Genomic DNA, 27,488 nt, shown 5'->3' on the forward strand with positions numbered 1-27,488 from the left:
TAAATCATTATAAATGGTACAAGCAATAGGGAAAAAATAAGAAAATTTTAGTCTTCAATGTGAGCAGCTGTTGTTTGAGATAATGTTATCCAGTGGGAATGAAACTTGTAGTGCCTGGTGGAGGCATCCTATCGAGATGGCATCAGTAAAATAGTTACATTTGGTTTAATGTAAATAATGGACATATCGATTTGTATACAATTTTATTGTCTTCACTGGCCTCCATTTTAGTCATTGTGTAGGAAGATTATATATATCTTTCTCCGTCCCACCTTTACCATCTAACACATGTTTTTATTTTTCCTGATCTTGAATTTTTTGTTGTTGTTGTTGAGATGGAGCCTCGCTCTGTCATCCAAGCTGGAGTGCAGTGGCGCGATCTTGACTCACTGCAACCTGTGCATTCCGGGTTCAGGTGATTCTCCTGCTTCAGCCTCCCAAGTAGCTGGGACTACAGGCACGTGCTACCATGCTCAGCTAATTTTTGTATTTTTAGTAGAGAAGGGGTTTCACCATGTTGACCAGGATGATCTTGATCACCTCACCTCATGATCTGCCTGCCTCAGCCTCCCAAAGTGCTGGGATTACAGGCGTGAGCCACCGTGCCTGGCCCTGATCTTGATTTTTATTACGTGTTCTTGTCATCTGTCTTAAATGCTCTGTGAAACAGATCAGCTAGAAATAAATAAACATATAAGTAAATGGATTAACAAATACACATAAAATGATGGAAGCCAATAAAAGATTGAAATCTGGGAAGTGGAGAAAATAAAAATGAAAAAATAAAATTGGGTTATCTTCATCCAAGATATTTTCTGATAATAATTTTTGTTGCAGTGAATCAAAACCCAGTAAGTTCCCGGCTCTCTGACCCTCATATACCACCATGATTAACCTGTCTGATATTCATGTTTCTATCGTTCACCTTCAGAGATGTCCTCACACCTCTCCTGTTGGAAAGAACCAGCAAACATTCTATGCCTCTAGGTTAGGCACTTTGCATGTGGTCTCTCATTTAACACATGGTATACACAGAGTTAATATAAGTATCTGTTGATTGTTGACTACATAGTAATGATAAAATATAGATTTGGTCCCATGGATTTCAAAAATCTTAACTTTTCTATTCAAAAGTACCATCAGCTTACTCACTTTACCTACTCTTTCCATGAAACTTCATATTTTATTCCCATCTGCTTCCCGTGTTCAAGATAGATTCCTTGTTCCTTGTTCCTCCTGGGGCCATTGCAGTGCTGCGCTTTCCCCATGTCAGTTTCAGTGCTGGAGCAATCTCCTCTGGTTTGAGAGTAGACTGTGCATTGCCTCCAACTTTCCAGATTTCTACTCCCTGGAAGGCCTGGCCCAGGTTGATTGCACTGATAGTAATGTATAGCATGTATAATTGTCAGTGCTTTCATACATTTGTATTTGCAAAAGCCCAAACCCAAGTTAGGGTGCCCTGGCTTTGATGTCTTTGATACTAAGTAAGGCACAGCACGTGTTACAAAACTCGTTTTCTTCTTTAAATAATAGTCAAACTGGCTCTTTTGTCTTAGGTAAATGAGCTTTTGGTGGATAATAAAGCTGCTCAATACTTTGTGAAACTCCACATAATTGCTGGTCAGATGAACATCGAATATATGAATAACACAGACACATTCTACACCTTGACTGGAAAGTCGGGAGAAATCTTCAACAGTGATAAGGTAAGGGTTCCTCTGATTTTCACTCCCAGAACTGATTGTCTACCAAGCCAATGCCCATAGCCTTCTCTCTCTTTTTGTTTGGGGTTTGTGAAAAATTACAAGGAAATTCTTTCCTTATGTATCGTTTGTCAAACAGCTTCTTATATAGGAAGAAACAGCAACACCAGGAAAGGTCATAGAGGAAGGGTGGAGTATTATGCAAAGGGGGTTATAAAGTGTTTGACTTTGGTCTGGTCTGATTTAGTTTTCAAGGCAACTGTCATTCAACTGCCAGCAGGAAGGAGAAACTTTGCTATAAACCTATTTCCTAAAAGCATCAGCACAAAGCCAGATCAGCATTCCTCTTACAGAAGGAAATAGATTGTGTTTGTTTTAGATTGCTGGAGTTGATCCATCTTCTCCCACCTAACATTCATCACTCCTAATGCCATTAGTTCTGTTTGTTTTTTATGTATACCCATCCTTCCCCACCCCACCCTCATTTCTTAACTCTTTCTATGATTTTATTGAGCTGGGGAGCAGGTGATTAGTCAACAAAATGTGCATGTGTATAGGCATAGGACCTATACTATTAAATTTCACTAACCATCAGTAGTTAATAGATCCTTGAGTGCTTGTTCTAAACAAAGTATGGGGATAAATCTTTATTTGTGTTATATAAGGCTCACAATAACCCTGTGAAGGAGGGACTATCATAATCCCTGTTGCTCCAGTGAGAAAGAAGAGAGGCCACACAGTAAGTGCCAGAGCCAGGATTCAAATGTGGCTCCAAAGCCCACATTCTTAACCAATCTGCTGTAGTGCATGTGTGAAGATGGATGATGGATGGATGGATGGATGGATTGATAGATAGATGGATAGGGCACTGGATGGATGGATGGATGGATGGATGGATGGATGGATGGATGGATAAATGGATATATGGATAGGTCACTGAATGGATGGATGGGTAGATACATGGATAGGTCACAAGATGCGTGGATGGATGTATGGATGGATGCATGGATGGATGGATGGAGAGATGCATGGAGGATTGATTCATGGATGGATAGACAAGTGGATGGATGGATGAATGGCTGCTTGGAGAAATGGATGGAGGATGCATGGATGCATGGATATACGGATGAATGACAGATATGAAGATGTGGCTTGCTTTCTTACAAGGATATGCATGTATTTACCTGTTCATTCATTCAACCAATATTCACTAAGTCTGTCACTTATTAGGAGTCATATGGGAGGAAGAAGGAATTAGCTTCAGTTATTTATTCCACAAATACTTTTATTGTGTGCCTTCTCTGTGCAAGACACTAAGGCGGGTGATGAATTTATAGTAAATTAAATAGTTTTCCTCATGAAGCTTACAGTCTGCTGGAGAAGAGGCTGATAATACCTTACCCAGGTTTAGCATGTATAGTTGTCAGTGATTTCATATATTATATCATTTGATCTTAATGAAAACCCTGTGAGGTTAACCAAGCAGATACCTTCATCCCCACTTTAGATTAAGTGACTTAACCAAAATCACATTGCCAATAAATATCAAAGCCCAAGGACTCAAGACTTCTGACTCTACTCCTGTGCTTGCTCCTTCCAGGACACCATACTAATCTTATTTTATCTTTCTTTGGTGTTTTAGGACAATCAAATAAAGCTTAAACTCTATGGAGGCAAAAATAAGGTAAAAATTATACAGGGGGACATCATTGCTTCCAATGGGCTTCTGCACATCCTTGACAGAACCATGGACATGCTAGAACCCATATTTGAGAGCAATAATGAGGTGAGTATTCAGATAAAAGTCACATCAGCCCAGGTCCATCTTCCTTTGTTCCCTGGAGAGTCACATCCAGAGCGTGCCAGCACTCTGTGCTTGTGCTTCATTTGTGCTAGAATCTCAAGCAGAGAGAAGAGGTGGTTTGTCTGTTTCCAACAGAATCCTGGGAATCTCTGCAGAAAGAAAGCAAGACATCCAGTTACATATGTGGGGAAGATCTGGATTTTTTTTTTTTACCTCTTTTATTACTGCATCAGGCAACTCAGTCCATGACCAATCGTCATGAAAATGTGTCCCTCTTAATTTATAGAGGGCAGTTGTTGCTGCAATAAAACTTACTACTTCTGACCTAGATGATGAGGGCCAAAGGATACTTCAGAACATGCAGATCTGACCTACTGTTTCAATGACAGCAAACATTTCTATAATGCATTGTGGTTGACCAGGTTCATTTATATAAATCCATACTGACACATAAACTCTGTCATCAGTCTTTAAATATTAGGGTTTGTATTTCCTAAATCACATTATTTTATTTCCTGATTTTTAAGCAAAATGTCTCTTTTTAGCAAACCATAATGACAATGCTACAACCAAGATACAGCAAGTTCAGGTCTTTGTTAGAGGTATGCACCTTTCATAATTTTCTGAAAAATATTTATGTCAAGACTTTTGTAAAACTAGCAGGGGTGTCAATTATAAATTTCTGGGAAATTATGTTAAATGTTTGTCCAAGGTAGGCTGCAGATACAAAATTTCATTTCCCAAATGCAGAAAACCAACGTGGGACATGCTTTAGATGAGGATGGAGTTGGTGGACCATACACCATTTTTGTTCCAAGTAATGAAGCATTGAATAACATGAAGGATGGCACTCTCGATTACCTCCTTTCTCCAGAGGTACCGTATTCTGCTTGCTCTGACGGCATCGTGCCAGGAGCACTGCCTCAGTCTGTGTCCAAACAGGTTTTTTCTAAACTAGAGATAGTAAATAAGTTGCACATATATCACCACCTCCCGTCCAACAACCAAGGCAGGCATCACTAATCAATTACAACATTCTGGAACGAAGCCTGGATGTGGCTTCAGTCTCTTCGATAGAATTTCAAGTAGCTATGATCAATTAGACTTGATACAGGGAATAAAATGTATTTGCAATCCCAGGCCTAAATGGTTGGTTTGATTTGTCCTGACTCTTCTAATATTGCTCACTAGTAAAACCAACACTTTAAGTTCCCTACAACTCTAAAACCACCTAGAGAATGAAGCCTAAACTAGGCCATTCAGGGCCAGGCCTAGGCTAAACTTTAAAAAGAACACATGTTATTTTTAGATGCTTCAGCCATTCCTTTCTATTGCTTTCATCTTTCTCCACCATGGGCTTTCAGTTCTCTCACAATCCCCTCTAAAAGGGAGATTATTGACTCCTTCATATCAGGGTGTCAATGACTGAAACCATTTAAAGTGTTTCTTTTCCCAGAAATAATAGGCTTAACTTGAAGAGGACAGCCTACTGTGGAAGTTTGTTCATTAGAATGTCAAAAAGTAGAATTACATGAAAAGTCACATGCTTTCTTCCAGTGCCCTGAAACTATGCCACCATCTTGGCAATGGGAAGAGATGACCTATGACTTCATAAAGATCAGTATTGATTTTATAGAATGTGGAGGGAAGGAGGAAAGGATGTCCCAATCTTTTAGGGTAGTGATTCCCAAAGTGTAGAGTAGTCAGAAATCATCCATGGAGCTTGCTAACTAGGCAGATTCCAAAGCCCTACCTCAAGCATTCTGGTTTAGTGGTGCTGGGATGAGGCCCAGAAATAGACACGCTGGTAACCACCAACTTTCTAATTCAGATAGCCCCAGCCCACACTGTTTTGGGAGTGCTGAAAGTTGTTGCCTGTTAGGTTTAGGAATTCACATAGATATATATCCCTTTTTAGAATGCTTTCAGGTATCTATAAGGATATTTTGCTGTCAAAAAACTTAAAAATTTTTTAAAACTTCACAAGGAGATAAATCAAAAAGTGATCTCTTACATTGCAAGCAGATGTTCAACATATGGAAAGATTAGTTATAAGTTTCCATAGAAAAAGACAGATTTCCCAGGGTCTTCCAAAATAGAATGATATTTCAAAATATGATTCACACTTAAATTTTATAAAACCTAGCTATTGCAGAAAACTGCTAGACCTCTCTTTAGAATTCACATTCATACTTAAAGTGAGCTTAAAAAAAAAAAAAAGATAATGTTGTTCCCCTAAGAAATTATTAAAATCCTGAGATTATATGGCCTCCCTGAGTACATAGCTTCTAATTTTATATACATTTTTAAAATAATAATAATAAAGGAGTTCTGTGACACACTTAAAATTAAAACAAAACCTTTTAACTAGAATAGGAAAAAAATCAACCTCATTGCTTTTCTGTCAGGCACCTTTGTTCCGAACACTCTTCTCTTTCTCCTCCCTTGTAACTCCTTCCAGTGGTATCTGGAAATGACTCATTTAAGCCCTCAAGAGTAGATTGTGCACATCTCTTCTGAGCTCTGTTCAATGAGACTACCTTTATAGCTTGAAATAAGCCTTTGGTAAGAATACTTACACCACAAATATGGCTAATGCATGCCACTGCTCCTGGCTCTCAATCTTGTTTCTCTCCAAGGTGTATCTTTCTGCCTGCAAAAAACATGAAACTTCAGGTCTCTTTGTTCTGAGTTAAAAACTGCTTTTCCATTTCAATATCTAGGTGAGAAGTACAATCATTTCTGCTTCTTTCTCAGGTACAGAGAGATTAATTTTTCTCAACCTATAGGAAGCTCCTTCTGTCTCCATCCTTCTTAACAGCTTTATCTTCGGAGAAGAGTGCAGGAAATTCCCCTATGAAATGGAAAATAAACAGTCCACGTTAGAAGAAGGGCTTCTAATTCTGACTTTGGAATGCCATGTTTCCTTCCCAGTGTATCTTTCTACTTTGCTCTGAGGCAACATTTCAGTCTGAAAACCTCGCATCCCTGCAGAGACACAGCTTCTGATTACAAGCCCTAGTTTATGGTTTCATCACTGAACCAAACAGAACTAAAAGCAAAGAGAGCAAGACACCTTCCCTTGCCAATTCAAAGACACCTGCAAGTAAAGTGAGGGAAAGGGAGGTGAATTTATAGAGTCCAAGGTCAAATTATCTCTTTCTGCCTCTGGCACCAAAGAACTTGAGTTTGGTTTTGTTTGGTTTTGTTTTTACCTAAAACAGCAGGGAGGAAGTGAGTGACCTCATAGAAGAAAGAATATATTGCACCAAAAGGCTCTTCAACAACAGCACCTGGAAACATATCCTGTTCGAGCCACGCTGGAGTCAATTCTAACTGGGCAATGGCTCCAATAGATCCCAGCCAGATAAGACACAGGCACACACAGTAACGGGAGTGATGCGGATCAATTCCTTTGTCCCTCTCATTCTTTTGTTTCTTGTCAAAAGGATTCAACAATTAATTCCTGAGGCTTTGAAAGGGGATTATCTCGTTGCTAAATGCTTTCCTATAGAAGCATCAGAGGACTGGAAGGAATCTGTACCAGTCCCCTTATTTTGCAGGCGAAACTGAGACTCAGGGGTTAAGTGACTTGCAGAAGGTTACACACAAGCAGAACCAGGACTAGATTCATGTTCCTGAGAGCCAGCTCAGTGCTCCTCCCAGGAACCCTACCCACGCCCTTTAATTTACTGTCACAAATATTTACGGAAAACTTACTGTATGCCCCACACTGTACTGGCTGGGGGCATGGTGATGGGTGGTTAACAAGCCAGACAGACCCAGCCCCTGCCTTCCAGGAGTTGGCAGTCCAGTTTGGTGGATGCAGTCAAGTTTGGGGGATGTTTCCCAACAGTCCCCACTTTGTCTCACTCCTACCACTGAGCATCAGAGCATGTAATAACATTGCTTCTGTCTGTAAGTCTCCACTTCTGAATACGATGCAATAACTGTAGACGTAAGTTGAAGACGTAAGTTGAGACATAGAGGCTAGGTGACTTGCTCAAGGTCATATAGTAACAGAACCAGGGCTGCAGAAAGCATCACTTCCAGGGCTGGCTAACTGGTGGTCAATTTCAACATTCTTATTGAGAACCCTGACCTGCACATAATGCTATTGGCTAATAGATATGGTGGCCACATAACTTATCATCCATGCTAGGTCACTTCTGAAAGGGAATGGAGCTGCCAGGACAATGGGCATAGACCAGGGTTGTACCAGACAAGCCAGGACAGGTGGTCCCCCTACTAACAGGTAACTCCCTTGGCACATTGACCAAGGTCAAATGCAGAGAGGAGGCTTGGTCAGGAAACTCAGGTTCAGCAGCGCTTTCTTTCAGCCTGGGACTTCACCCCATTGTAACCTGTTCTTACAACATTCAACCTCTTGGCAGTTATTAGGATCTTGATTTGTGATCCTTCACTTTTGTAAGCCAGAGTGACTATGGCTGTGCTACTTAAGTAGCAGAACTTGAGGGCTGTGAAGCTTGTAACTCCCATCCCTGACTTAGCTGAGAGATTGCAGATAAACCACAGCAGGCCACTGTGGCCACTGCCTTCTTCCCACAAAGAGCGTGGTCCCTGGGTTCCTCAATTCTGCAGCCTCTCTCCAGGGCACCCTATAGGGGCTGCTCATCCTGTCTACAGTCTCCTTTGTGGGACTAGGACCCTCTTTTCTCCACTGCTGCTTCAGTTTTATGAAGCATGAGAAACCTTGGGAAGGGCTTTGAAGGAGAGGGACAAACTTCTCATGGAAGGAAAAGGTGATCACTATCCCTATGACTATATAATCCTAAATGACCAGTATGTGGTCTGACAAACAGACGTTTATTTATGGAGCAAGTGAAACAGAATCATAAATCAAGGCTGTCTTAGAAAATCCAGAATACAGCCTTCTACATTCAGAGAAGTGATAGAGCAGAGTAACTGGGAGCCTGGGCTAATTCTTAGGCTCATATCCTGAGTTAGCTTTGTGACCTTGGATGTGTCTTTGAATCTCAGTATTACCACACATAAAATGGGTCCATAGGAGTCCCTACCTCACACGGCTGTTGGGAGGATTAAATGAGACGTGCATATTATGCTTTCAAAACAGCCTCTTCCACAGAGTGGGAATGTGGTGAATGTTAGCTATTTGGAGGTGAGGCTTCTCTCACCCTGGATTTCCCAATAGATTGTGGGCCATTTTTCTTGATTGTCTAAAGTCATTTGAAGAGGATTCCATAAGAGTGGAAGTGTTGTGTTTTCTTCTTTGACTAAAGAAGTATTTGGTTCCTTTGCAGGGATCTCGGAAGCTTCTGGAACTCGTCAGATACCACATTGTCCCATTTACCCAGGTTGGCCCCACTTTTCCTGCTGCTACTTTCTCTCTGCTTCCAAGATAGCTAACTTAGTCCTGAATTCCAGTATCTTGATGCTAGAAAATGTCCTTTATCTGTAGCTCTGAACAAACCCTCAGCCATGAACTATGAGTCTATTATCGGAGCGATCTTCAAAGCCACAAAAACTCTTGAGATCAAAACTCCCTTTACTTATTTCACTTTGAAGCCAATTTTTTCTAGTGAGGACTTTAAGAACTCAGGGCCCTGTGAGTGGCCCCAAACATCCTTGCCTTTTGTTCTCTTCTTTGCAGCTTGAAGTGGCCACTCTCATCTCCACCCCTCACATCAGGAGCATGGCCAACCAGCTCATACAGTTCACCACCACCGACAACGTAAGTGAAAACTCGACCACCGCCAGCATCACTTGAACACACCTTTGCTCTGATAATCACTATTCGTCAGGTTATCCTGCCTCTAAGCTAAAATCTTTATGATTATTTCATTCATGTGTTACTTCTCTCAGCAAATATGTGCTGAGCAACTACATGTGTGAGAGTCTGCACTAGATGCCGAGAATAAAGGAGTGGAAAAGATAGACTTCTATCCCAGCAGGGAAGACGGACTTTAAATAACTCACTAGGCAAGCAGTTAATTATTTAATTATAATGGTAATGAGTGCTCCCAAGAGGAAATTCAGGGGGCTGTGAGAGCATAGAACAGGAGGAGTCTGAGAGCGTCTTCAGGCCAGGAGGTCCTCAGTGAGGAGGTGATGCTTTGGCCATGCTATGAATAAAGTGAAATTGGACAGAGATCAGTAGAAGAGAGTTCCAGACAAAAAAAGAGAGAGAGAGAGAGAGTATGTGCAAAGACCCTGAGGTGAGGGCACAATTTATTTTTAAAACTCCAAAGAAGGTGCGTTATTCATCTAACTCCCTGGGGCTGCAGTATGAACAAACGTCCAGCAGCACACGGTTGATATCTTCTATAGAATCACTGTTGATGGTGATGATTATCTCATTCTTTCAACAAATACCTATTTGAGTGCCTACTGTGCATCAGGCACTGTTCTAGGTCCTAAAGACAGACTGATGAACAAACAGACGAAAGTCCCTGGTTGGATGGAAATTTCATTCTAGTAAATAGGGGATAGAAAATAAGTTAAATGCATAATATATATCGTCTCTTAGAGCAAGTGCTAAGGAGAAAAACAGCAAAGCAAGGAAGGGAGACAGAAGGTGGGGATGGGGCCGACATCTTAGATAAATACTCGAGAAACCTTCATGGGGAAGAAACATCTGAACAAAACCTGAAGGAAATAGGGGAACAAGCAGTGTGAATATCTGGGGAACATTCCAGAGGGAACAGCAAGGGTGAAAAGCACAGAGCAGAAAGGAGCATGCTGGGCTGTGTGAGGAACAGCAAGGCCAGTGTGGCTAGAGCAGAAGGAGCAAAAGGGAGAAGAGTAGGAAAGGAGGCTGGGCAAGAGAGAGAGGAGGAGAGTGGGGGTTAGCTCATGCATGGCCTAAGAAGTCAGGGTAAGGATGCAGGCTCTTACCTGGAATGAGAGGAGAAGCAATTGGAGGATTTTGAACAGAGGAATGACATGATCAGGCATACATTTTGAGAGGCTGGTGAGGAGATTTGATTGCAATAATCTGGAGAATACTGATGGTAACTCAGACCAGGGTGGTAGCAGGGACATGGTGAGGAGTGGTTGAATTCTGAATGTACTTGGTTGGTGCAAAAGTAATTGTGGTCTTGCAATTTTTAAAAAATTGCAAAACCTGTGATTATTTTTGCACCAACCTAATATTCTGCAAGTAGATCCAGCAGAATTTGTTGATGGGTTAAATGGGGGTGAAGACAGAGGAAGCCGGGATAACTGATGGGGTTTGACTTGAGCAACCAGAAGAATGAAGCTGTCATTAATACTGGAGGCGGGGGGCAGGTTTATGAGGAAAGTGGAGATCAGAAATCTTTGCTAATTGGTTCATTTTCTGCTCCCTCCTCTAAAACATAAGCAGGAACTCATCTACTTGTTCACAGATGTATCCCAAGCTCCAAAGGCAGAGTATAATGAGGTCAATAGATGTATTCAAATGAATGGATCCCTATTTCACCACAGAGAGGTCAAAGAATTTGCCCAATTTCTCACAGCAAGTGTATTGCAGAGCTTGAATAATTACAATTCTTACTTAGCCCTGCACCTGCAAGAACCATTTCTACAACGACATCCTTGCCTGGTATTAGTCAAGAATTCACTGAACAGATTCAATCTTTCCCTGTCAGCCAAACCCTTATGATAGCAAGCTACCCTCCAGTGAAAAGTTAAGTGATATCGAGGACTTTTTAGCGAAGTTGCCACCATTCAGTCTGCCTGAGGATCACTGGCAGTCCTGCAGTACAGAATAGTACAGAATTAGAGATGTCATTGCTTCTTTCCAGGGACAGATTCTGGCAAATGATGTGGCAATGGAAGAAATTGAGATCACTGCCAAAAATGGCCGAATTTACACACTGACAGGAGTTCTCATTCCTCCCTCCATCGTCCCGATTCTACCCCATCGATGTGATGAAACAAAGAGAGAGATGAAACTGGTAAGAAAACTAGGAAAATAAGTAAGGGCCCCAAACAGCTCCTCAGGGCAGACAGCATCCCACTCCTCACAATTCTGAGACAGGCCTCAAAGAAAGTTTGACTTTCAGAAGCTTGTCCCCAAAGGGCTTCCGTCTTCATGAAGGTGCAGGTGGGTCTGAAGTCCCACCTCATAAACTGTGAACCACACACAGTTCCTTGGGGGAATTTGCACAATGATAGATGCTGCCCAGGAATATTGGCTCCTCAGAGCTGCCATAATGAATTACCACAAACTGGGAGGTTTGCCAAACAGTAATTTATTCTCCCAGAATTCTGGAGGCCAGAAGTCTGAAATCGAGGTAGCAGAGCCATGCTCCCTCTGAAGGCTCTAGGGAAGAATTTTTCTTTCGTTGCCTCCTTCTGGATTCTGGGGGCTCCCAACAATTCTTGGCATTCCGTGGCTTGTAGCTACAAGGGTCTCACTGTGTTGCCCAGTCTGGAAACGACAGGTGCACACCACCACACCTGGCTAATTGTTTTTCTTCTTTTTTATTGTAGAGATGGGTTTTCACCATCTTGCCCAAGCTGGTCTTAAACTCCTGGGCTTAAGCGATCCTCTCACCTCGGCCTCCCAAAGTGCTGGGATTATAGGCCTGAGCCACTGTCCCCCACCCACCTCTCCTCTTTTTATAAGAACATCAATCATTATATTTAAGGACCACCCTAATTCAGTAGGACTCATGTTAGCTTAACTAATTACATCTGCAAAGACCTTATTTCCTAATAAGATCACATTCTGAGGTTCCAGGGGACACAAGTTTTTGGAGAGATATTATTTGCCCACTACACCAGAGCTCTGGGATCCAATCAGGATTTTCTAACCCAACCCCTGGGATTTAGGATCAGTCTCCTGCCTCTTCCTTCCCCTGTCTCTGTCATCTGGGATGACCTTGCTCCAGGCTCACAGCTTTACTCTAAGAGGCACCTAAAAATAGAATTTCTTCTCAGGTAGCTGCTCTGGCCTAGCCAATCAACCATCTTTCTGCAGTACTTTTCAAAAAACCAAACTTTCTGTTTCCCTGTGAGCTTCTGTACTCTCTAGCCTTTCCTATTTCCATAGCAACTTTTTGGCTCAGCCAGTTTTAATCAAAGCACCTCAAATTCCAATACTGCTGTACATGCACTATTTCCATTCCCATGGAAAACATAACTCCAAGTTTTAACAATAGTAGGTCTGGGTCTTTCTTTTCAGGACGCTTCAATAATTCATTAGTGATGGCTCTCACAATCCAAGGATGCTCAATATCCTTGGAACTTGAGCATCAAACAAGGAAAAATGGTCTCATTTTATTTATTTATTGTTTTGTTTTATTGATTCCTCTTCTTGTTATGAAGGCTGGAAATAGCTGACCAAGCACCTGGCACAGGATTGTGGCTGATCCTTTTAATTCTAGATATTTTAATTGATGTAATGACTCTGATATGATTTAGGCCATAGAGGATGGAGCTGATCCTCTGTGCCAGTCAGATGCCATCTGGAGAATTTGATTCCTTTCTGAGAATCCCTTTTTAAGAGAGGCAGAAACACCATCACTTTCCTAGCCAGTCCCCAGCAGTGATTTATGTTTGGTTCATTCTTTGGAAACAAGGATTGGGCAGGTGCATCACCTGTTCTATTTCAGGTTATTCAAAAGCTTATTTTCTGTCTCCCTAAAGAACAGAATCAAGATATGGGTTTGAGCTACAACCCAAAGAATTTTGGTTACATAAGGAAAAGAACTTCCAGTAGCTGCCTTAGAATGAACTCTTCCTTTACTATTTTCTCTAGGCTTAAAGTCAAATCTATTTGCTCTACATGGTTTTGAATGGTTTTGAGTGGGTTCATCAAAAGTCCAAACGCATTCTCTGGAAAGTATTTAGGACTAGCAAAGAGTAGAAGCAGCTGGTATCCTCTGGAAGTCTCAGTGTTTACCAGGCTGAATCCATAGCTGCCTTTGGCCATGTATGTTTGCATTTTAGAGGCTTAATAATAACACTCTGTACTAGTTATGGTCCCTGCAAGAAAAGAATCCATCTGAGATGGTCCAAACAAAGAGACTCTGATGAAGGAGCTACTGCAGAGGTGTGGACAGGGCTAAGGAAACAAATAAGTTTTGCTGGAGCTTTGAGGGAGAAGCAAGAAACCATTGCCACTAGGGACCAAAGAGCCCAGGGGCAGGACGTAGAGTTACGTGATCCCAGTGACAGCAGGAAGCATGGAAGAGGTGACCTCCATCAGGAGCCGTAGGGATAGTGCCAAAGCAGAGAGGGAGCAGGGATGAAATCCTTGACCTTGTTATCCTCCTACCCACCTTAATCCTGCTAGTGACTTACATTGGCCAACACCAGTCAGAAGCTGGCAAGGAGCTGGAGAGAACATCCTTCACAGTCTACCTGCTGTGGCACAGAGCCAGATGGAGAAGGTCAGAGAGGATCTGGAGAGACTGAGGCACACACCCAATTCCATCACCCCTGAACCGGTAGAGGAGAATCCAGGAGACTGAAAGGCAGAGATTCAGTGTTCAGCTATATTGCTGCTAAGCTAATTGGAGGACATGGCCTTAAGTCTGTAATCAAAACTAATACTTCATCCCTAGCACAAGTGAATGACTGCAATGTCCCCTCAGGGGCAGGTGCCTCCCTGCATACAGAGAATTGATCAGAAGCTAGAGCCTGTGGACAGACTGGCTCTGAAAGAAGTAAAGAAAGGGGCTGCTCTGAGAAGGCTCAGTTTTCTCTCCCAAACTCCTCCCACCCACCCCCACCCCGACCCCCAGCACTGACTTCACTCCTTCTCCCCAGGGTCGAGTTGGTGGGAGGTGGGGGGTGGGTAGAGAGGCCAGGATTATGGCTCAGTGGGGTTTCCTTCACAGGGAGGGAAGCATGAAACCAGCCACAGGACCGTCGCCACTGCTTCCTCTCATAGGGAACCTGCACTGACCTCCTGTCTCCCCTTCCAGGGCACTTGTGTGAGCTGTTCTCTGGTGTACTGGAGCAGATGTCCTGCTAACTCTGAGCCCACAGTGAGTGTGACAGCTTCTGGAAAGCACAGATCACCCAAGCAGCCCCACTGGTGTGGTTTCTCAACCTATCTACCTTCCTTCTTTAGAAGATATTAATTGCAACTGGGGTAATATAAGATGGGCTCTTAGCCTACTATATGGAGAATGGTAGAAAGAGATCCCACAGACCTGTGTTTGAATCCTTGTTCATTGACCCTAGAGAAGTTGTTTAACCTTCTTATTCTTTCTTCATCTGTAAATGACAATAACAAAAAGATTCACAAAGACAAAAACCCAAGCATAATACCTAAATCAAGTAGGCACTCAGTTCCTCTCTACCTTTTCCCTTTTAGGACTGTAATATTATAGATGTCCACTTTTGGGTGGCACTGGCATATTGTGCAGAACCGTCTGTAAACAAGGCCTAAATTTGTTCTTCCCAAGCACCCTTCTGCAGAGACATACAAGAAATAACAAGGCAGTAATACTGGGACTATCAAAAACTTCCAAGTTTAATTGAATTCTGTACACATTTATTGAGGATTGATCATATATCAGACATAGTGCTTGGTTCCAGAGGCATGAGGATGAATAAGAAATCGTTTTATTTTGCTTTTATCTGAGAAACTCCATCTAAAAAGGAAAACAGACAGTTATGCATCGATCTATCATTCATACGCCAAGCACTCTATTGGTAGTAAAAAGCAAAGTGTTCTAAGGCAAAAATGATGATAGAAATTTTTGCCTATAAGTTTATCATAAGAAAGAACTTACAACCAGAAGTGGCATTAAACACTAGAATAGATCACTAGGGAAGGTTATGAGCTCTTTAATGTGATTCTATTATGAAGTATTTAGTAAAGCAAAACATTAAAATTAAATAGGTGCAGGTGTTCAGATATTTATTTTGCTTAACGAAGCCATTACCCCTGAGTCCTTCAGGATGCTGTCAACCAGGGAATGTGAGAGGGAGAAGAGGAAATTGTGTTGGCTGGTGTCACAGTGATTGCTGTGTGCCAGACATTGTTCTAAATGCTTTATGCAGCAGCCCTACGCGGTAGGTATATTATCACCATAACCGAGGTATGATTGGGGCACTAAGGCAAGGAAACACAAACTACCTTGTACAAGGTCACACAGCTGAAGTGGCAGAACCATGATTTGTTCTGCTCTGCATGTTTAATCACCATTCTAGATTGTCTCAGCCCAGGGAAAGAGAAGGAAGAGGGAAGAGAAAGGGAAATTAGACACATGGGTAGGAGCCAAAAGGAGCCCTCAAATTACCCCTCCCGGGAATCCTGTGACCTACACCTGGTCAATTATCCTGAGATCCTCTACAAAAGGACTATAGTGCTCCTTCCTCGGTGCCCTAGAATTCCTTCATGTAGCTAATATTTTAGGATGTTATAGCCTAGGAAAGTCTCATTGCTGTCTTCTTGAGCAAGAGCCTAAGATGAAGGGGTAAGCTTGACGTCAACAATTATCTAAAACAAAATTTGAACCAGAGACTAAATTCTTGTGGCAAAACTTGAAATCAGCATTATTGTCTCATCAATATTTTCTTGATATTTTATAGATTAGGCAGCTGAGACCCACAGAGGCTACAAGACTGTGATCCTAAAGTCTGTATGTGATAAGACCCATTCTCTAGACGTTATACTTACCATCGGTGTTTCTTGGAAAAAATTATTTAACCTGTCTGGGCCTCAGTTTCCTTATCTATAAAAAATGGCATGAAAAACATCCACATAGAACTGAAGATTGAGGAACTCATCTGTGCAATGTGTCTGGCCCATAAACGGTTCTCAGTAAACGTCAATTCTAGATAATTATGAGTGGGCATCATTGATTAGAGAATGGAAGGATGCATGTAAATGCATCTCCTAAGAGAAAAACTCAGACTATCACTATTTTGTTTGGCAAACCTTTCAGTGAAGTGTAGATAGACCCTTTGGGGACTCCAAAATGTCTCTATAGGAGATCTTAGGGATGGCTGTAGATTGGAAGGGGAGACTAGACTGCATCTAGAATGAACAGAAAATATTTTCTGCTTAGAGACATCTGCTGTGGCATGAAAGAGGGAATAAATATCTGTGGGCCATGGATGGCACAAACTCTGGCCTGTATTCCACCAACAAGGGAACAGGCCTAAAAAAGGGTGCCCAGGCTCTGATGTAGACCCAGTTCTGCTGGTGTGGTCCAGCACTCTCTCCTGACGTCAGTGGTGAAATGGAAGTAGAATGGCAAGTGTCTGCAGAGGGTGTGCAGTGCCTGGAGGACCTAAACATGCTGACTGCCATGCTTTCCCTCCTTGGCTTTCTCCCAGGCACTCTTCACACACAGATGTGTCTACAGTGGCAGGTTTGGGAGCCTGAAGAGCGGCTGTGCCCGGTACTGCAATGCCACCGTGAAGGTGAGGAGTGCGTGGCCAAGGCCCAGTCTAGGCCAGTAGGGCCAGGCAGCTCCAGGGCCATGCCCTTGGGTCCTAGGGTCCATGTGGTCACAGGTGGCCCATGCTTGGTGTTGTCTTCCCACAGAGGAATCAAAGGTAGATTCTTCATATGGTGGCCAGACTCTCCCCTTCCCTGCATCACAGCCTCCCATGGTTCACTACCCTCTTAACACAGATCACACTCTTGATGCTTCCCCACGTGGCCCACCCTCTGCCTGTGGCTCTGACCTGCCTCTCACCCCCATTCCCACCTCAGAGCATGCACACTTGCCATTCCCTCCCTCTGAATGCTCTTCCAGATTTCCCTGAGGCTAATTCATGTTCAGTGTCTCCATTAACCAGCCCTGTCACCACCAATCTACAATGGCCTCCCTAGTACCCACCTGACTTCTGGCCCTACCTGACATCACTGGATGATAATACTTTCTTTTCCCAGCACTCACCATTCTCTGAAATGATCTTGTTTCACTATTTTTAAAATTCATACATTGACTCTTCCCCGACTTAGAACGTTGGCTCCACAAGTGTGAGCCTCCCTCTGTCCGTTTGCACAGTGTTAGAGCCAGTCCTGCACCCAGGGGAGGGGGCTCAGTAGAGCTGTGGTGACCAGACAACTGAGCACTAGCCATGCCATCAACTGCCAAAGAAAAGGACAACCTCATAAGGAGAGGCGAAAATGGTTTAGTATAATAATGGAAATTAAAATGCATCCCCTTTGAGGAATTGGTGCTCTGCTTGGGGTTTCAAAGGGCAGCACGCATTTTGTTTTTCAGATTCCAAAGTGCTGCAAAGGCTTCTATGGACCCGACTGCAACCAGTGTCCAGGAGGCTTCTCAAATCCATGCTCAGGAAATGGACAGGTGAATACGGAAGACTGGCCTTCCATAAGTCAAATCGAACAATAATTTTTAAAACTTCTAAACCAAAATATGATACAATGCCGGCTACTCTTCCCAGGAAGCAAAAGAAATGACCCCTTACTAAAAGAACAGCAGGTGTCTGCAGTGGAAGGAATCTGGGTCTGGGATGGGGGATGGGGTAGAGAGAGTCCGGTAATGTTGCCTCGTCTCTGCTTCTCTATTGCAGGCAGCAGGACCTTGGGTAACTCAACAAGGATCTCTGGGCCTCACATTCCTCCTGTGGGAGGTATCAGGGTTGGCCTGCATTGATCTTCAAGACTCCTTCCAGAACTAAGACTTTATGATAGTTAAAAAATAGCTGTGCCTCGTAATTGCTTTTTTGAACCTATGAGCAAAACCTAGTGAAATGTAACAGCCAAAACTTACCTCATCTAGCTTGGAGGCAAAAGTAGCTGTGGTTCATATGGGGAAATTATACATCTGTGCATTTAATAAACCCGCCTCTAAAACATGGCTTTTTCAAGGGGAAAGTACAGCCATGAGTGGGGACGCCATGCGGAAAAGGAGAATAGGGAAAGGCCAGTACTAATGACTGTGGCCAGGGGTTAAAAGGCCCCACACTCAGCGCTGATGTCAATCAGCACACACTGACTTTGCCAGGGCTAGGGAGGTGGGAGGCAAATACGTTTATCACTGAAGAGAGAAAACACTGCAGTTTGGAGTCACATTGCTGAGCAGGTGAGACTGTAAAGACAGGCCACTCACTCATTCTGGAGGCCCCTGTCTTATCCCTTAAGCATTGTTGAAAGGTTCCCAGTTCAGCATTGTGATGCCCCCTTGAGTGACTTCCCTTAAAGTTCTAAATCCCGGATTGGATTCCCAAGCTCGGCACTGCTTTAGCATCCTCCCTGATATCACATGACTCCACTTTCCACAAGGAGTCCCAGAGGGTCATGTCAGCTGGGATTTAATCTGAAGTCAAAGAAGTCAGGCCATGAAATGAAAACACCTGAGAAGTATGTGTCCTAATGGCCCACGGGCCCTGCCTTTGCTCCCAGTGTGCAGATAGCCTCGCTGGCAACGGGACGTGCATTTGCAAGGAGGGCTTCCAAGGCTCCCAGTGTCAGTTCTGCTCTGATCCCAATAAATACGGACCTCAGTGTAACAAAAGTAAGTGGCACTTCCAGAGCTTCCTTCCACTCCTAAGCATGGTTCCCTCTCACACTGCAGCAGGCTACTGGCGCAAGGCTGGTGTCTGAGGACCCCTTTGCTTGGGGTACGCCATCATCACAGAGCATTCATTAAGCTTTGGTTCTCAAACTGGAGCGTGCATCAGAGGGCTGATCCCCAACTCTGCAGGTGAGCCCCACCTGCAGAATTTCTGATTCAGTAGGCCCCAGTGAGTCTTCAGAATTTGCATTGCTAACAAGTTCCCGGGGCGGGGGCACCAACACTGCTGGTCTGCGAAGCACATTTTGAAGACCACTCTCCAAAGGTTTCTCCACATTCTTGAAGTGCTAGTGGGCTCTATATCAAGAAACAGGCTCAGGCCAGACACAGTGGCTCACACCTGTAATCCCAGCACTTTGGGAGGCTGAGGGGGTGGATCACTTGAGGTCAGGAGTTTGAGACCAGCCTGACCAACACAGCAAAACCCCATCTCTACTAAAAACACAAAAATTAGCCCGGCGTGATGGCAGGTGCCTGTAATCCCAGCTACTCTGGAGGCTGAGGCCGGAGAGCGGTTTAACCGAGGAGGCAGAGGTTGCAGTGAGCTGAGACTGAGCCACAGCACTCCAGCCTGGGTGACAGTGAGATTCTGTCTCAAAAAAAAAAAAAAGAATCAAATTCACTCCCTACCTTTCAGGCAGACCCCTTCCCTCAACTCCTTTATTTGCAAGGCCTGTGGCCTTGGACAAGTTACTATACTTCTCTAGGCTTCAGTTTCTTCATCTGTAAAATGGGGATGATAATAATAGCAAGTACCTTTTAAGGTTAGTACAACTTATAAATGGAAAGCGCTTGCCTTAGAACCACACCTAGTACAAAACATGTGCCACAAATACTATCTCACTATTATTATTTATTATTGTTGGTGCTGTTAGTCTAAGTACAGTGACATAAATATCAAGCTTGTAGAACATGTAGAAAGTTCCACAATAAGCATTGAAAAAAATGAAGTTATGCAACCTCAGAAAATTCATTCTGTTCTTTAAAATGACATCCTGTGTATATTTAAATAAACATATTTTTTGACATATTTCTAAGCTAACAGCTCGTTGTAGAGTCAGACCAACCTGAAGTCCCCACGCTCCAGCCTACCAACCGTCTGATCTCAGAAAAAGGCTATTTCTTCACCTATAAAATGAAGATAATAGTGATACCTACATTATAGGTTGCTGACAGGATTAAATTAGACCATAATTTGGGGCTTTTAGCACAGAGCTTACAATTAGCAAGTCATCAATAAGCAAAGCCGCTCCTCTTACTATTGCTACTAACTCCATGCATTTGTTATGAAACACACAACCCTTCCGCTCTCCTATCTTATTTGGTCTTCACAGGTAACTCTCAGGATGGATGGGAAAGCACAGCACAGCAGGGTCGAGGCTGCTGAATCCTTTCCAATGTTCTTTTTGCCAAATTAGATTTCCATATTAGAGGAAGAAAAAAAATCAGGGTTTATCCCAAGGTCTGACGATGTTGGCATTTGTCTGAGGCCAGCCGGGCAGGACACCAAGGCTGGGATGGGGTGGGGGGCTTCCAGCTGTCACACCTCTCATTCCAGGGCTACGGCTGCACACAGTCTCACACAGGGGTCTCGTTCCTTGCAAATGAAGCTCTGACTTCCCTAAAATTGTATAAAAATTCTTTTTGGTTTTAAATCCGGCTGTGGTTTTCCAACCCTGCTCACTTGTGTTGGTCTTCTCTTTCCTGGATGTTGGCTCCAAGCACCCACACGAATTCCTCTCCCGTGGGTACTGGCTAAACTCCAGATTCCTTTATTTCTGATCATTTTCCAAGCCCCCCCAATCCTTGCCAGGTGCCTCTGAAAATCTCCATGTCCTTCTTTCCACTTTCACATGCATAGGAACCTGAGCCTGATGAGGCGGCCCGTGTTACAATTTTCAAATACCTACAATTGAAAGCAAATTCAGCAGCTAAGGTTTAAAATGATAGCAGTGATATGGAAATGCCAGTTCATGTAATGATCTACGGTGTTTACACAGTCACGAACAGAAATGGACTTTGAATCCCAGTTTAAGTTTCTGCCTGGGAATTTAGCAGCAAGTCGGGCAGTTTGCTTCCTCTCTCTGGGCCTCAGCTTCCTCATCTGAAAAATGGGGGTTATAAAAGTACCTACCTGCTGGGCCTGGTGACTATGGTGCATGTGGAAGGCTGACCCGGTGCCTTGAATGAAGTCAGTGCCCAAATATTGCCTATTGGTTATCATTGGTTTGCTGTGACAGAGTGAAAAACAAACACATTAGCTACATATCAGGAGCCCTGCCAGCATGGGAAATCACTTCTTTTTATTCCAGAATATCTTCATGAAAGGTGAGAAGTTTCCAGGCTAAACTCTCCAACAAGGAAGTAGTTGAAAATGGAGTTCCTTGGCCTCTTTCAAAGTGTCACATCCTCTTTCCCACACCCCACACACATATAGATAAAAAGGAGTTCTTTTTTCTTTTGTTTCGTTTTGTTTTGTTTTTGAGACAAGGTCTCAGTCTGTTGACCAGGCTGGGGTGTAGAGGTGCAGTCATAGCTCACTGCAGCTTCAAACTCCCAGGCTCAAGTGATCTTCCCATCTCTCAGCCTCTCCAGTAACTGGGACCACAAGCACACACCATCGTGCCCGGCTAATTTTTGTATTTTTTGTAGAGACTGGGTTTCGCCATGTTGCCCAGGCTGGTCTCAAACTCCTGGGCTCAAGCAATCTTCCCACATCAGCCTCCCGGTGTCCTGGGATTACAGGCATGAGTCACCATGCTCAGTCTTAAAGGAGTTCTGAGACCAAGTTCTTCCCCTCCTAGGTGGGACAGGCAAGCTCCCCAGGGCTGTCCCAGGCACTCTGAGTAACGCTTAAGACTCCAAGAAATAACAGCCTGAGTCTTCCCCCGGCTCAGCCCCCAGACTCTGCTTTGACAAGAGTGAATGGGGGGTGAGAGGAGGTGGTCCCTGTCCTCCAGGGTGCTCTGCCTCAGTGCTCGGCTTGTCCCCAACGCCTGGACGGATGTCCCTCCTCCTCCTCTTTCAGAATGCCCGTGCGTTCATGGAACATGCGATAACAGGATAGACAGCGATGGGGCCTGCCTCACCGGCACATGCAGAGACGGCTCTGCCGGGAGACTCTGTGATAAGCAGACCTCAGCCTGTGGGCCCTACGTGCAGTTCTGTCACATCCACGCCACCTGTGAATACAGCAGTGGGACAGCCAGGTAGGTCTGTGAGGGGATGGCCCTTAGTGACACTAAGTCACTGTGTTAGCTGTAGACAGAACCAACCCATATCTGAACTCTGAACTGAGGCCTGTTACCTCCAGCTGACAGTGTGGTGTTTGTGAAAAGGACCTCAGTCTGAGCTGGGTTTCAATTGCAGCACTCCCTGCTTTGAAACTTACCAGCTGTGTGACTGTGGGCAAGTTACTTAACCTCTCTGAACCTCGCTTTCCTCAACAGTACAGTGAGGGTGATGATACCTACCAAGCAGGCCGGTTGTGGAGATTAGCAGAACTGAATGCAAAATCACCTAGTACCAGAGCTAGCACATCAAAGATGTTCCATCATGGAAACCATAATTATCACCACATATGTGAAAGAAATGAAGATTTGTCCACCAACGTTCCAGTCTTTGAAGACACCTTTGCTTTTTAAAGCTGTTAATGATTTCTCCCCTGTTAAAGGCATCTTGCAGGAAATTGGGTCTTTAACCAATAGGTTGCCATTTGTTTCCTTAATACTGTCTAGCATTCTGCAGTGGGTCTGAGGGGGAAAATGCCAGAAGAAATGTACTTCGCTGGAAATATCTAGCTCCAAGGCAGTAACCACCTAAAATATCCTGGGAAATGCAGAGGGTGTCTGGAATTCTTGGTCCTCTTCTTGCACTGCTTTTCTTAATTTCTTAAATTTTATTTTATGTAGTTATTTGTTTTGGTCTGCCCCTCCCACCAGACTGTAGGCTATGAGACAAGAGACTGTTTTTCCACGGTTGTACAATAGAAATGCCTTTTCCTAAGGAGTTAGGATCTATATCAGTGCGTAAGGCAAAACTACATGTAATCAAAATTACCCCCGAAACCTATTAAATCATCTGCAGAGGACTGTCAGCATGGGTCTGTATGAACTATATTGCCTTAGGTAAATCAAACATTATTGGAACAGATCAACCTATTTCTTCATTTGGACACCAGATAATGTATTTTGTTCCTCTAGGAAACTTGATACATGAAATATATATATTTTTAAATTTTTGTAAGGCACGGATGACTGAATTTGCAGTAGAACATGGGGGTACAATGTCTCCAGCATCTATCATAGGGCACTCAATAAATATTGGTTGAACACATGAATAAATGGGCCACCTTTAATAGTAAAAGTATCATCACGGAACATTTTGAGAGGAGCGTCTGGAAAGGTAATGGGTCAAGAAACCAAGTCAGCTCACAGAAGAGGCACTTGAGAATGTGGTGTTGGGGGGAAACCCATGAGGGGCCAGAGAAGGGGAGAGGAGAAGTCTCACCTGATTGTCATTTTCAAATATTTTAAGAGCTGTTGCATAGAAGCCAGAGTAGAGCTCTTCTTTGCTGAACTAGAGGTAATAACTAGTATTGAGCAGGAAGAGTTATAAAGAGGCAGGTGCTGGTAAAATAAGAGCAGGTGTCAGGTGTTGAGCCTTATGATCTGCAAGTGCTCTGCTAAATGCTCGGTGTGCATTCGCTCATCTAACCTTCAGCCTTATATGGGAGGTATTAGGCCCATTTTCCTCATGAGAAATAAGATCTCTCCGTTGTTAAGGGACTCGTGCAGAGTCACACAACTGCTAAGAAGTGGGCGGGCTTCATTTCCACCCAGGTGTATCTGATTGCAGACCCCAGAAGTACCCCGACCACATTTGAGCACTGGCTTCCTCCACAGGAGCAAACGATGGAGCCATTCGGCCAGGAACTGGCTCATCTCTAGCTGGCTGGCTCCCTTCTCGGTCATTGGTGCTTATTCTGGGGCTGATTTTGTGCACTCTCCTTTGTAGTTGTGTTTGCAAAGCAGGATATGAAGGAGATGGAACTGTATGTTCTGAGATGGACCCTTGCACAGGACTAACTCCAGGAGGCTGTAGCCGCAATGTAAGTACTGGTCTTCATTTCCAACCTGCCTGGTTTCTTTGTTTGTTGAGACGGAGTCTCACTCTGTCGCCCAGGCTGGAGTGCAATGGCACAATCTTGGCTCACTGCAACCTCCGCCTCCTGGGTTCAAGCGATTCTCCTGCCTCAGCCTCCTGAGTAGCTGGGATTACAGGGGCATGCCATCACCCCTGGCTAATTTTTGTATTTTTAGTAGAGATGGGGTTTCACCATGTTGATCAGGCTGGTCTCAAACTCCTGACCTCGTGATCCGCCCACCTCGGCCTCCCAAAGTGCTGGGATTACAAGCATGAGCCACCGCGCCCGGCCCTGCCTGGCTTCTTGTTGGCTTTTTTCAGTTGGTTGGTTGGGTTTTTTAGGAAATCCTGAGGAAAGACATTCTACAGGTCAGTGTCTGATGACTTTTCATATGTGTGAAGCATTTGTGTTTAAACCTTGAATTTTTATTTTATTTTGACACAGGGTCTCACTCTGTTACCTAGGCTGGAGCACAGTGGTGTAATCATAGCTCACTACCGCCTGGAACTCCTGGGCTCAAGTGATCATTTCACTGATTAGGAAACTGGGATCTGGGAGAGTCAAGTGACTAAGTTCTGCTGTTGGTAGGGGTATAGCTAGAACCTACCATTGCTTTCACTAATTCCCTTCAATTATCGCCACCCCTACCCTACCCTAGTCACCTTCATTCCTTACCTATGGTTTAGTAACTGGTTTCTTTACTTCCTCTTATCTACCCACAGTGCATTCTCCACTCACAGCCAGAGTGGCCTGAAGTGAATCAGATCATGTTTTTCCCAGATTTAAGCCCCTTCCGTAATTTCCTCTAGCTCTAAGGATAAAATCTAGATGAAACCACCTGACCCCAGCCTACAGATTCCTTTGATTCCCTTTGAACAAGCCCCATCCCAACCCCATCCCCCTCAGCCTCATCTCAACACCGTATCTTGTACCCCTCTCTCCTTCTCATTCTGTCCTCCAGCCTCCTGGCAAGGCTCCTCCTGAGAGGCCCGGGAGCTGATATCGTGGAGCTTGGGTTCCCACATTATACAGACCTGGGTTCATGCCTTTTTATAGCTGCATGACCTTGGGCAACACCTGTTTCCTTAGCTATAAAATAGAGATAACAATACTTTCCTCAAGATGATGGTTTACACCTGCAAAACAATATAAACAGTCCCTGGCTTAATAACTAACACAGTGATGTTAGTGGCCATAAGCTGGCCAGCTCCAAGCAATTTTGTTCTCTAAATTACCTAATCTTTTCATGAATCTCAATGTAAATTAAGCATTTCCACCTCACTCAATGCAAATATGTGTTTCTGGAACATATGTCTGGAAACTCTCTCTTTTGGAATCATGTGGCTGGGCTGAGGATTCAGAGGCTTTGCTTTTTCTTTTCCTCCTGCAGGCAGAATGCATCAAAACTGGCACGGGCGCCCACACCTGCGTGTGTCAGCAGGGCTGGACAGGGAATGGGAGAGACTGCTTGGAGATCAACAACTGCCTACTGCCCAGTGCAGGAGGCTGCCACAACAACGCAACCTGTTTGTACGTGGGTCCCGGGCAGGTAGGTTGGATGTCATGGGAGCAAAGAGAAAGCAGGAATCATGCAGTGACTTTTCTTTCCCCTCAGGACAGAAATACTTTGGCTAGAACTTACTGCAGCTTTTTTCAATCATTCGTGGCAGTGAACATGGGTTCATTGCCACAACAAACCTATGATGAGGTATTATCTCATCTTATAGAAAAGGAAATTGAGGCAATGAGAAGCTAGTTGCATAAATCATGGAAATAAATAATAGTGCAAGATTTGCACCCAGTGTGACTCCAGGGCTGCCCTCTTAGTCACCATCCTGGACCGACCTTATATTTCTATAGCTCTGTAGCGTATTGATCACTTTCACTCATTGTCATTTAATGGAGAACAAGGCAGAGAAGGCTACTGCTTAAAAATTAATCAGCTCCAGGGGAGGGGCTACCAACTAACCTAGGATTGTGGCAATGAAAAAACAGGCGACTGATAAGGCCCCCTCCCCCGACCCATGCCCACCTGCTTCCACCCTTTTCCACAGGTAGGACCCACAGGTGTGTTTAGAATACAAGGCTAAGGAGGTCAGAACACATGGAAGATGGGAACTGGGATTTGAAATCAACCCCCTTATCTTTTGAATCTTGATACAGTTTCTCACTTTTATGTTTTAGGCTGAACTTTTTTAAAGACCTACAAATTATTTTCTGCTCTTTGAGAAATGTATTTCTTCCCATGATGAGGGCTCTGCCTGAGGAAAGCCTAACCTTGCTCACCATGATATCTCCCACTTGACCCCAAGCCTTTTGGTTCTCGGACCTCTCATTTCTGTGCATGTGTTTCAGAGAAACACGGAGCTTGAGTGGAACTTGATGAAATAGTAAAGCCCACCTCCTACCTTCCCTTTCCTTCATGGGGGAATTTACCCAGACAAATGGAGATCTGCCCTATTTAAAAATACCCAAGAAGGAAGTTTTTAGGGCTTCGCTCTGTGGCTTTAGGCATCATTCCCACTCACTTCTCCATTCTGCTAGAAATGAGTGATGGAACATCGTTCCTGTGGGCCAGTGCAGGGCTGGACACTTGTGCAGAGACAGTCAGAAGTGTTGGAGATCCTCTGGGAGCTCCTAACTACCAAAATTAGTGATCTGTACAGAACTCTTTCCAAAGAGACCCCCACAGGGGGTTAAAAGGTGGTCAACATCGGCCAGGCACTGTGGCTTACACCTGTAATCCCAGCACTTTGGGAGGCCAAGGCAGGTGGATCACCTGAGGTCAGGAGTTCGAGACCAGCCTGACCAACACGGAGAAACCCCACCTCTACTAAAATACAAAATTAGCCGGGCATCATGACGCGTGCCTATAATCCCAGCTACTTGGGAGGCTGAGGCAGGAGAATCGCTTGAACCTGGGAGGCGGAGGTTGCAGTGAACTGAGATTGCACCATTGCACTCCAGCCTGTGCAACAAGAGCAAAACTCTATCAAAAAAAAAAAGAAAAAAAAAAGGTGGTCAACATGTTTAGGAGCAAGGGTTAAAAAATTGAACTGCTTGGCTAAGAGCATGGCATGATCTCACCCTAGCCCACCTCCCACTCTTGAAAACTGGTGGGAGATGGAAGTACTACACCCAGGCAAAGCCTCGACATTGACATTTGTCTATTTACAGCTGGGGTTAATTATTTCAATAGACCACAGAAGGTGCTTCTCAGGGAGTGACAGTTGGCAATGGGACAGAGATAGAAAATCTGTGTCAGGGAGAAATCTTTCGGTTATAACAGAAAACTCAATTGTGCACTACTTGTGGAAATGTAAAATGCTACAGCTGCAATGGAAAATAGCACA

General features: G+C 43.9%; 1 protein-coding gene across 3 annotated transcripts in view; it reads left to right on the plus strand.

The window, feature by feature from the left end:
* Positions 1-27,488, plus strand: part of STAB2 (stabilin 2) — a 168,386-nt gene that overhangs the window by 55,218 nt on the left and 85,680 nt on the right. For 2 of the 3 annotated variants that reach the window (XR_007717704.1, XM_050748449.1), the window contains exons 12-25: positions 1,557-1,706; positions 3,346-3,489; positions 4,053-4,109; positions 4,258-4,383; positions 8,790-8,843; positions 9,140-9,220; positions 11,274-11,426; positions 14,406-14,468; positions 16,774-16,860; positions 17,673-17,759; positions 18,818-18,929; positions 22,018-22,198; positions 24,006-24,099; positions 25,526-25,684. Coding sequence is in view for 2 of the 3 variants with exons in the window: in XM_050748449.1 (XP_050604406.1) it covers positions 1,557-1,706; positions 3,346-3,489; positions 4,053-4,109; positions 4,258-4,383; positions 8,790-8,843; positions 9,140-9,220; positions 11,274-11,426; positions 14,406-14,468; positions 16,774-16,860; positions 17,673-17,759; positions 18,818-18,929; positions 22,018-22,198; positions 24,006-24,099; positions 25,526-25,684 (1,548 nt within the window). In the remaining variant the exon portion in view is untranslated. The remainder of the gene's footprint in view (positions 1-1,556; positions 1,707-3,345; positions 3,490-4,052; positions 4,110-4,257; positions 4,384-8,789; positions 8,844-9,139; positions 9,221-11,273; positions 11,427-14,405; positions 14,469-16,773; positions 16,861-17,672; positions 17,760-18,817; positions 18,930-22,017; positions 22,199-24,005; positions 24,100-25,525; positions 25,685-27,488) is intronic. The other variant, XM_050748450.1, reaches the window with a different exon arrangement.

Source organism: Macaca thibetana, chromosome 11, assembly GCF_024542745.1.
Source record: "Macaca thibetana thibetana isolate TM-01 chromosome 11, ASM2454274v1, whole genome shotgun sequence".
NCBI classification, from domain to species: Eukaryota; Metazoa; Chordata; class Mammalia; order Primates; family Cercopithecidae; genus Macaca; species Macaca thibetana.